At 54.5% G+C, this 10,525-nt stretch overlaps 1 protein-coding gene and 1 long non-coding RNA gene across 3 annotated transcripts in view; both read left to right on the top strand.

Annotated features, from left to right (window-relative positions):
• The window catches only part of LOC125618536, a 21,629-nt gene that overhangs the window by 2,806 nt on the left and 8,298 nt on the right, over positions 1–10,525 (top strand). The window contains exon 2 of the long non-coding RNA XR_007349880.1: positions 7,857–7,861. This is a non-coding gene — a long non-coding RNA (uncharacterized LOC125618536). The remainder of the gene's footprint in view (positions 1–7,856; positions 7,862–10,525) is intronic.
• Positions 7–2,989, top strand: Fam241b (family with sequence similarity 241 member B). Of its 2 annotated transcripts, none has more exons than XM_015500549.1 (3): positions 7–24; positions 1,418–1,544; positions 2,209–2,989. In XM_015500549.1, exons 2-3 carry the CDS (start codon positions 1,452–1,454, stop codon positions 2,476–2,478), a joined length of 363 nt encoding a protein of 120 aa, XP_015356035.1. In that variant the 5' UTR covers positions 7–24; positions 1,418–1,451; the 3' UTR covers positions 2,479–2,989. The 2 variants fall into 2 exon arrangements, with proteins under 2 accessions (XP_015356035.1, XP_048665673.1); XM_048809716.1 differs by lacking the exon at positions 7–24 and adding an exon at positions 36–316.

Here is a 10,525-nt window from a genome sequence, read left to right as displayed (position 1 = left end):
GAGGCTCCGCAGCCGCGCACGCAGGTGGGTGTCCGTGCTGGGGGAGACGAGGGACCCGGCACATCCTTCCCGGTCCCCTGGGCCTGGCCTCAGAGCCGGTGTCAGGCCCCGAGGCCGCGCTCGGCGCCGGGCAGCGTCCCTCCGCCGCCGCAGCCCCTACCCGCCGCGTCGGTGCACCGAGGGCCAGCGCGCCAGGGCCCACCCAGCGGGGGCGGGATGACAAAGCACAAAGAGACAGCGGAGGACCACCACCCGCTTGGCCTGCACCCGGGCCAGCAGGCTTCAAAAAGGAGGCCCGCCGGTGCCAGCCTCCGAGGCACGAGAACAGGGCTCTCATCCTCTTTGGGAGTGGGTGGCCCCGAGTGTTTTTGAGGGTTTAGGTGAAAATTGCGGTTCAGCTGTTCGCGGGCGGGGGGGAATGGCCTTTGCACAGACTCAGGGAGGGGCGTGGAAGGGCTCCCAGCTCAGGGGCGCCCTTGGGGTCAGCAGAGCGGAGACCTCCCAGTGCCACTGGAGCATTCAGCTCACCGTTTTGGAAAGGCTGGGCCCGGCCTCCCTTAGCAAAGGACAGACCATGTTACCAGACAGGTGAGGGGCAGGTAGGGGGCGTGCCCCCTCGCCGCAGAGGTCTATCTTTCCCAGCCAGTGCTGGGCCTGTGTAGTGGCCAGTGTGATCGCCATTATGGTCTGTCGCCAGGCAGTGGACCTCAAGTAACCCTGAGTGGCCCGGATCTTTCAGGGGTTCCTGGCTGGAGAAGGCCCAGGTTCTTGGCGTTTGCTCCCAGGGGAGCAGCACCTGGGGCTCATTTTTGAATGGAAGGGGATTTGAGAGCTGGGGGTCCTGGTACCCTGGACTCTGTTTCCCAAAGAAGACCCTGGCGCCCGGGGTGCTGCTTCATGCTCTCCCTCTGTTTGCTGCCTGGAGATGTAGGCGCCTCCACAGCTGCCCACATGCCCCTGGGGTGCCACCTGTGCAATGGCTGTGCAGTACCTACCACAGGAACACTGTAGGCCTGACAGATGTCAGGGGGGCTGGCCTTCCAGTCCCAATGCTGCTGCTGGTCCTGGATCATAATAAAACTCCCTTCTGCAGGAGTCCTTTCGGTGGTTTTTCTAGTGGACTCTGTGTCTGCCAGATTTTTGTCCCACAAAAAATTTGTATTTATGTCTCCCCCTTTTATTAAGCAGACAGCACCTGCTCAGGGTGGGTGACCAGGTAAGCTCCCCTGGTGCAGCAGTCGGCTCTCAATCTTTGGGAAATGTGTTTCCTTCAGGCTCTTTGAGGTCAGGGGAAGCATCATCCATTGGCCCTCAGGATCCTAGTGACAGATCACTAAGGGTTCAGGGCTAATGGGGAGGAGGGACCTCTGGCCACATGGTTTCTTCCATCAGCCCCCACCCTGGCCATGAATTACAGGTGCCGCCCAGTAGGGACCCACAGCTCCTGGAGGATGGTGCGGATCTTGGCCAATGGGGAAATTGTTCAGGATGATGACCCCCGAGTGAGGACCACTACCTCGCAGAGAGGTAGCTCTCCTCGGCAGGTAGGCATCCCCTGGGGAGGGGGAGCAGCCTGCCTTCTTTGTTACTCCTTAACTTCTAGAAGTCTCTCTTGCTGGTCATTAGCCTTCTCTAGCCTGAAGCCCTCTTTAGAAAGAGCTGAGCAAGGGAGCGCAGAGGGTCAAGACAGTGGGCAAATGCTGTGGGTTTACTGCCCAGTCCCTGTCTCCCCAGTTCTCTCCCCTCTGGGCGATTTTCTCCCCAAGAGCTCTCTCTCCTTTAACCTGGCTAGTGAATCCTGCTGCAGTTGGTTTATTTTGAAAGTCTGTTGGATGGGAGAAAACCTGGAGAGAGAGGGGAAGAGTTGAGCCCATGGCCACAGAACTATTTTAAAGAAGGGAGTGCCGAAGAGCTGTGCCCATGCTGAGTAACCCCTGCCTGGTCACTTCTTGTCGTCTCTGTCCTGGGTGCCTTCTCCCCGGGCATTATATTGGGAATTCACACTGGCATTTTGCGTACTCTGAGAGCTTGTGATCCAATCGTTGGGAGTCTATGGGTGGCATACAGAATTGCTAAGGAAGGAGGGAGTGGCCCAAGGTGGCTGTCAAGGAGGGCAGGGCCCAGCCTGGAGTTCCCTCCTGGCTGGTGCCTCAACTCCAGGACAGCTTTCTCTGGATTCATTTGTTTCTCTCTGTCTTCATCTTCCAGGGCTTTCTCAACAGGGGCCATGGTGTCCCCCCTGGGGGGACCGGCCCCCGCCCACAGCAGGCAGGTGCCAGGCTGGGGGCTGCCCAGTCTCCCTTCAATGACCTCAACCGGCAGCTGGTAAACATGGGCTTCCCCCAGTGGCATCTGGGCAACCATGCGGTGGAGCCGGTGACCTCCATCTTGCTGCTTTTCCTGCTCATGATGCTTGGTGTTCGTGGCCTCTTGCTGGTGGGCCTCGTGTACCTGGTGTCCCACCTGAGCCAGCGGTGACCTCGAGGGCTGACGGGGGTTGGTGTGTCGAGAGGGACTTGCTGGGCCTTGGTGTTGGAGCAGGCATGTGGGGAGGGGACCATGAATTTGGATTGCAGGTATGGTGAGAGGGACCATGGGTTAAGCTGGAGGCAGAGGGAGGCTCTAGTCTAGCATCCCCAAGCCTAGGGTGGGCACCCTGGTTGTCTTGAGATGTTCAGGTGGTCTAGGGCCTCCATTAAGTGACACAAAACCAGAACAAGGTGTTCTCTTTCCAATTCTCTTTGATCCTTTTATGCCAAGAAGAAGTCTTAACTTGGTGCCAACGTGTTGGATGCCTCCAGGACACGAGCTGCCTTCTCCGTTACCGGGGAGCAGTACTGGGTCTAGGGCAGGTGGGAGAAGTTTCCACTTTTATAACACTGTTTTGTTTTAATGGTGTATTTTTATTGGCTACCTTTTATTTCCGATGAGGGGTACCGGCATTCTATTTATTGTGACATTTTCAATAAATAGATTTAAGTAAAAATGAGTCCATGTAAAGAAATTTATTACTAATCATGCAGCTGCACAGATCTGGAAAGGATGGTGAAGGTGGCTGGGGGCAGCTGGGCAAGGGGTGCGGGCGGCCGCAGGCTGATGGACCTAGCCTCAGATTCCTCACCCTCAGGATCTACTGTGTCCACTGAGGGAAGGCACAGGATGGGGGGCCAGGGCTGGGGGAGGACGGGCGGGGAGGTGGACACTGGTTCCATCGCTCCTGAGGTCTGCTGTGCTGCCTCAACAGAACCTTCTCCTGCAGGCGCCACATCCCCTGCTGCCCTTAAGGGGGTGGTGGCCTTTATCACAGACATTCCCTGGGGAACTTCATGTCACTGAACAGGACTCCTTTCTCAGATAATGTTTCTGTGTCTTCATTTCTTGACAGTGATTGGGACACATGTTCCCTTTGTGATGGGCATGTGGGGTGGTGTCTGGCTTTCACCGTCCACTCTGGGGTCTGGGCAAGGGGAGGCTGGCTTGGCTGGTATCCCAGATGCTTCTTGTGGCATCTCCTGCCCTGGCATGGCCACCTGCCACTCACCTGGATCCTGAACTCCTGCAGCGCCAGCTGAGCCAACGGAGGGGAATTCCTGCCCAGCGCCCGTCGCGCCAGCTCCCCTCACCCCCAGCTTGTTTCTTTCCCCCTTTCACAGTGGACTCTCAATATAGAAAATGCCTCAGGGGCTGGGAATCACACTGGGGAGCACGTTCCTCAGGCAGCCTCTGCCCCAGATTCAGACTGGACGGGAGGCTCTGGCCTAGGTCTCCTCACTGGAAGGCAGGAGTGGGCACTTTCTCCTGTCCCCACCCACCTCCCCACCGTGTGCCGGGAACCCCAGCTGGGCTGCCTTGCAGACACTAGCCCCACCCAGAGGGCAGACTTGGGGGGTGGCTTCTGCTCCTCCAGGGCTGAGCCCCGGAGCCCTGTTAGGTTGGACCCACCTGCCTGGCCACGGAGCTCCTGCTGTCTGACTTTCATTTTTTCCTGCCCAGCCTCCGAGGAGCAGCTGACCTCAGAGTGCCACAAGTTTCAAGCCCTCGGTTCTCTAAGTTCTGCCTCTCTCCAGCTGGCCCTGGAGGTAGGGCCACACTTCCATCTCCCCAGACAGAGGCAGACACCAAGCCTGAGATCATAAGCTACAGTTTTGCTACATCTTCCAGCTCCCTGTCCCCGGGACCAGAACGTGCCAAAGGCACTAACTGGGACTGGTCCTGTGAGACCAGGGGAGGCCATGGCTTGGTGGCTGGAGCCTCTGCTCGCTGGATGCCTGACCTTGCTGACCTTGACCTCCCATTTCTGTGGCCAAGGCAGCCTTTTGCGGGCCCTGCTCTGCTCTCTGTAGTGCACAACCTGGCACCCTTCACTCAGCCCCCTGAAAGCTGGTTTCCTCGTCACTACCAAGGTTGACACCGTGGTCCTCCTGCCTCTCAGAGCCTTTTAAGAGGTCACCCAAAGTGTGGAGGACAGGGCTGTGGAGATGATGACTGCACCAGTCTCTGAGCCTCCTTGCCCCATGGCTCCCAGGCCAGAGGCTTCAGCCCAGAGTGGCCACCATGTCCTGGGTACTTCGGGAACCCCTGGCTATGATAGGGCCAGGCTTTTGAGACTGGTGTCACCCCTCCCCAGCTGTTGGTGAAGTGCAGCTGCTTCACTCTGCTCCTGGGAGCTGAGGGGCTTATTGCAAGTCCCTAGTGTCAGGATGGGGGGATGTTTGATGACCATGTGCAGTGCCTGACCCCCACCAGTCACTTTATACCACCATATTGTCTCTGAGCCTTTTGGAGTCCGCCCTCCGGGACATTCCTCTATTTGGCCTCTGGCTATACTCACACCCACCCTATCTGGAACCCAGTTACAGAGGCAGATTGCCAGACTCCCCCCCCCCCCGCCCACTGCAGGGACCCCCGACATCAGCACTGTGAGGCAGAAGGCATGGAGGGAGGTGCAGGGGCGTGGCTGCCACTGCCCAGCCGGTGGCCTCCATACCGTCCCTGCTCCGCTGCAGTCATGAGGGGGCTGCAGCCCTCTTTCCTGTATTTTTAAGTGTTTCACAATCCATGGCAAACTGAGGAGAGGAGAAATCTTTTTGCAAAGGTCTCGGAAGGGCTGTACAGGGGTGTGGTCCAGGGCAGGAGGGGAGAGGGGACACTGGCAAAGGGCTCTGCTGACAAACTAGATGGAGAGCAAACCTGCAGCTGTCCAGCGGGCACAGTGCTGGAGAAGCAGTGGACCTCCTCGTGCTGCCACCCAGGCCCCAAAGGAGTGAAGAGAAAGTTCAAGACGCAGAGGGGGAAGAGCTCCAGGGGCCTGACCAAGGGAGTGGGTGTGGGTGGCTGATGCTCTGGTTGGGCATGGGGGAGGGCTGAGACCAGGTGGCTTTAGGGACCAGAGAGTGGAAGGAAGAAGAAGCTGCTCAAGATGAAGCCTGAGAGCAGCTTCATAGCAACTGCCCAAAGCAGCCTGGCAGGGCAGCACAGGGCTAGGACAGGGACAGCAGACTGGTCTCCACTCACCTTGCTACCCGCTCTGCCCTCCTGGTGTGCAGGGTTCCTATTCCCAGCTCCATCTCTTGTCAACCAGTGACCTCAGGCACGTCCCATCATCTCCCTGGAGCTCCGGGTCCACCTGCCCTCAGGGTGGAAGATGGAGGGTTATCACTCATCAGTTATCACTCATCAGTTCCAAAGCCACAAAGCAGTGGTCCTAAGACTTAAATTTTTTTTTAAGGCAACTTGCATTATATTTATTTTAAATTCACATTATACATTATTTTATAAAGGAGGCCTCATATCCCTCTTATAAATGGAAAGCCAGCAAACTCGCCATTCCTAGTAGGTATCCACACAAGTAAATCCCGGGCAGAGAAAACGACTCTCTCGCATCTTAGCTGGCCACTCAGGGTGTCCAAGGCTTAACCCGACGCCTGCTTTCTTTGTTTAAAAAAGCTTCTTAAAAGGACTTTTTAGAAGGGTGTTGAGGGCTCTCTAGCACCTTACCCAGACACTCCTGGATGGGCTCAGGGTACTGGAGAGAAACGAGGGAAGTGACTTTCTTCTGGGTGACTCGGAGCTGTCTGTGAAGGTCCCCCTCCTCTTGTTCACCTGCCCAAGCACTCCTCACCCTGTCAGGTCTCACAATGTCCCCTGAGCTGGGAAGCTCTGCGTGATCCTTGTCAAGCTGTTTAAAACAATTTAGTCTCCTTAAGGCATTTTCATGGCCCAGGGATCAGGCCGTGCCTATGTAGACAGAGAAGAGTCTCCATCCCTCTGGGTCCCATGCATCCATCCCCCTCCATCCTGCCACTGCTGTTCTTAGTGTCTTCTAAGTCCTTCTGGAACTCAGTTATTCAAATATGAGCAAACATGAATATTCTAATTTTTATCATTTTTTAATACACATCATAGAATATCAGACACCTTTTTCTGGCCCTTCACTTTTTTTTCTCTTAGCAACATGCCCTGGACACATTTTATACCGAGGAGCTTCAGAGCTGTCCCTTGTTTGGTCTCAGCAGTCATCTGTACCATGGGAGGTGTCCTGGTTGACCCCCAAGGGCCTTGGCAGTGTGGGCCCGGCCACTCCGTGGGTGGATCTGACAGAAATGCCTTCACTTTTCCAGGACCAAGGGGGAAGCTCCTTGGATGGTTTAAGCTTAGTCCCAGGCCCGTCCCCCAGAAGCATCTGGGTGCCAGAAGAAGTTGACCAAGGAGTAGCCTTGGAAGTTTCTGCCTGCTTGGTTTTCTGGCCCCATAGCAGTCAGGGTGTGATTTCTGCCCTCACCTGAAAGCTGTCCTCCTGTCATGCTGCACCCCAAAGAGGGCTGGGGACCCTTAACCATGCTGACAGCGGTGACCCTCTCCAGGCCAGTTTCTGTCCTGAAAAAACAAGGGCCAGACTAGAGGTTTTCTGAAGCCCTCTTCCTGCTCTAGAACCAGAGATACTGGCTACGGGCCCAGCCTTGCCTAAAGGAGTGTTTTTGTTTGGGTACCAGGGATGGAACTCAGGGGCATTTGATCACTGAGCCACATCCTCAGCCCTATTTTGAATTTTATTTAGAGACAGGGTCTCACTGAGTTGCTTAGTGCCTTGTTTTTGCTGAGGCTGGCTTTGAACTCCTTGATCCTCCTGCCTCAGCCTCCCCAGACTCTGGGATTACAGGCGTGCACCACCGTGACCAGCTAAAGCAGTGTTTAATAGACTGCTGCGATCTAGCTGGGCATTGCCAGTGTTACAGCGCCCCTTCCTCTGCCACCCTAATTTTGATGAATATCTGGATTAAAGGAGTTAAGGGAAGACACAAAGAGCGACCCACCCCAGGTCTCTCGCTGTGAACTGGCTGATAAACAGATTCCCTTGTAACCAAACCAGGAGACCCCAGCCAATTTGGCTTGTGGACCTGAGAGTTTGGAAAGTTAGCCCATGGCGCCACCTGGTGGACTGTCTGGTGGAAGCAGGACGTCCCTCCATGGACCATCTCCTCCTCCTGCCCCAGGCAAGAGCTCTTCTCAGCCAGCCTGGGGTTGCCCTGACTTCCTAAGTTCCGTGATGATACTGCTGCAAGATTTCTTTTGGCCAGTGTGAGCAGTTCCACAGTAATCCCTCACTGCGGCCTCGTCCGGGCTGAGCCTCATGCCAGGAATATTCACAGGCTGCATTTCAACTTCTTGCAAACAAATAGATGTCTTTCCCTTTTGACAGATGGACTGAGACTCACATAGATGAGTATAACTTATATGTGGTTGCAGAGATGGTTGGCAGCATATTGGGGACCTGCCACACCAGTCCCCAGCAAACTATGAATCTGGGAGCTTTAGGAGGCTGTGGATGGGGTGTGGCTGGGGACCCCTGGGAGAAGGATCTGTCATGGGTCACAGGGATTGTTTTCAACTGCCTTTTGGTATTTAAGTGTTCAGTGCAGGAGACAGGATGAGAAATGTTAGATTTGGTTATTTTCTATCTCAGGTCCCTGCTGTCATATGACCCCGCAGAGGGACTTGCTTACTCTTTAAGATGGGGTGCCTTCTAGGTGGTGGCAGGGATGGTGGGGCTGTGTCTAGCACAGCCCTGCCTAGTGTGATGCCCCCTATCCCTCCTCACATACTCCTGTCTTCACCCAGTGCCTGGGGTTTCCTGTGATAAATGTGACATGTGTGACATGGTTGTCATTCATAACTTGTCTATGGCAGGAGGCAAGGAGCAGGCAAATCAGGAAGCCTCTCACTTGGTCTTGGTGCCTTTGGGCAAGTTAGTTACTGTGCCTCAACTTCCTCATCTGTGAAGTGGGGACAGCATGTGATGTAGGGTGGTGGTTAGATCCAGATGAGAGACCCTGGCACAGAGCACTGTGTGGCATGGTTCGTATCCATCTCACAGTGGCCATCAGTGAACACTGGCTGCCCTGTGTCAAGGAGACTTAAAATACAAGTTGCTTTTGAAATTCTGTAAAAAAAAAAAATATTGAAAAATTTCCCAGAATGGCTGCTTGATAGCGTACTGTAATTAAGACATTTACCTCTGAGGCTGTGGCCTGGGAGGAACCCTCAGCAGCCTTTTGCAGCTGTGTGCTCGGCTCACCCTGGGATCCACCTTCTTCTGATGAAGTAACCAAAGTGTGAATGCTGTTAGCAGGGAATGGGCAAGACACCGTGTCCAGGCAGTGCGCACAGGACTTCCACATATTATGTCACCTATTTAAATTGTTTTATGGATAAAATAAGATGCAGAGGAACCAGGCAACTGACGTGAACTAGCCCAGTTAGTAAGTGGCAGGATTTCCTCCCAGGCCTCTCTGTTGCCCACGTCTTGGGTCCCCCCTTGACATCACGCTCTCCGTCAGGGTCAGCTGGAGCCAGCCCCAGGGAGTCTCCATCACAGGAAGGCACTTCTTCCTGGGTTTGAGCCCTTCAGCTCTTGCTCAGCTGGGCCCTGTCCTTGGCTGCCGGGCTTCTCCGTCTCACCCTCCTTTGGCCGTGTCCCCAGACATCTCTATGAATGGCTCAAGTTCCTGCCCCAGATTTATATCTGCCTTGATTTGTCCAACGAGTCCCATCTCCTGCCAGCTCCTTCCCAGTCAATTAAGCTAACTCAACCCAAAGCTGCTGAGCCTCCTTCCATAAGGAAAGCCCTGTGCTGGGCCAGAGTCCCCATAGGCTAATGGCGGAGGTGGCATGTTCATCACCAGCTCCAGATGGATGATTCAGAGCTTTCTGAGGTCAAAGACAAAAAAAAAAAAAAAAAAAAAAAAAAAGGAAACTACCAAAGTTCTCAAAATAAATGTCATTTCTCCTTCACATAAAAGTCAGGAGTAGACGATACAGAGGAGATGAGACTCCCTCCCACATTCCCAGGGATGGAGGCCTCTCTTACCAGAGCTCTGTCTGTGGTCCCAAAAGGCTGTGAGCTTCCAGCCAGTGCTCCTGTCAGGAGGAAGGAGGAAGAGGCAGATTTATCCTCTCTGACCACTCAGACCAGGTCATCTCCCTGGTCACATGCTCCTTGGCATCTTTTCTTCCCCTCAGAAGAGTCACTCATTTCTCTGTGGCCTCATTGGTTTGTCTGTCCACCACTCTTACTTGCCTCCCAGCTGACCCGATGCCCCAGGCGGTCCCTCATCAGATCTCTTTTCTCCGTTGTTCTATCCCTGCTGTCCAGCCCAGCTCTTGGCATATAGTGTGTCTTCAAGAAATAGTGACTGTAACCAATGTGAATCTGCAATCTGTATACGTGGTAAAAATGGGAGTTCATAACCCACCTGAATCAAATATATGAAATATGATATGTCAAGAGCTTTGTAATGTTTTGAACAACCAATAAAAAAAAGAAAAGAACAAAGAAATAGTGACTGATGGAAGGGACACCCGAGATTGCACCCTACACCTTCTCTGACGATCGTGATGACTCAGTTGGCCTGGCCCTGGTCCAGGCTCTTCTGTATCGAGTCTCTGATGGTGAGTCTGCCACAAGCTGGGCCTGTGCTGAGGGTTTTGGGTGTGTGACCTCATTTAAGCCTCAGCAGAACACTTAGAGGTGGACATTGCTCTTATCTCCACTTAGCAAGTAGGAACACGGAACAAGTAGGGCAGCTGGGATTTGAACTCGGCATTCCCAGCTCAAAGCCTCTGTTCACTTACTTCCCACCTTTCTGGGATTGCAGGAGGCCTGTGATGCCCTCCAGGCCTCCTGTTCTGCAGCCCTGGCCCCTTGATCTCCAGCAGACAGCTCTCTTGCTTGTGAAATATTCAGTTCCAGACGCTCAGCAAGCATTGTGCATCCATGCATCTCCGCGGTGGCTCCTCCCCTGCAAACCACAGATGAAGCTCCTTCCTGTGCGGAAGGGCCGTGCACCCACATGGACTGGGAGAACACTGCTTCTCCGGCTCTCCTTCTCCTCTAACTTAGCTCTTGGAGTCCTGATGGGTCCAGGGGCTCTTTCAGACTACAGAGGATGGGTAGATGGCACTGCAGTAGTCAGGGGCCTGCAGGACTCTCTTGCAGGAGTGCTTGTGGCGGGGGGGGGGGGGGGGC

The sequence above is a fragment of the Marmota marmota genome, unplaced genomic scaffold, assembly GCF_001458135.2.
Source record: "Marmota marmota marmota unplaced genomic scaffold, marMar, whole genome shotgun sequence".
In the NCBI taxonomy this organism is placed as follows: Eukaryota; Metazoa; Chordata; class Mammalia; order Rodentia; family Sciuridae; genus Marmota; species Marmota marmota.
The sequence above is the reverse complement of the archived record's forward strand: the minus strand, read 5'-3'. Positions and strand labels throughout refer to the sequence as shown.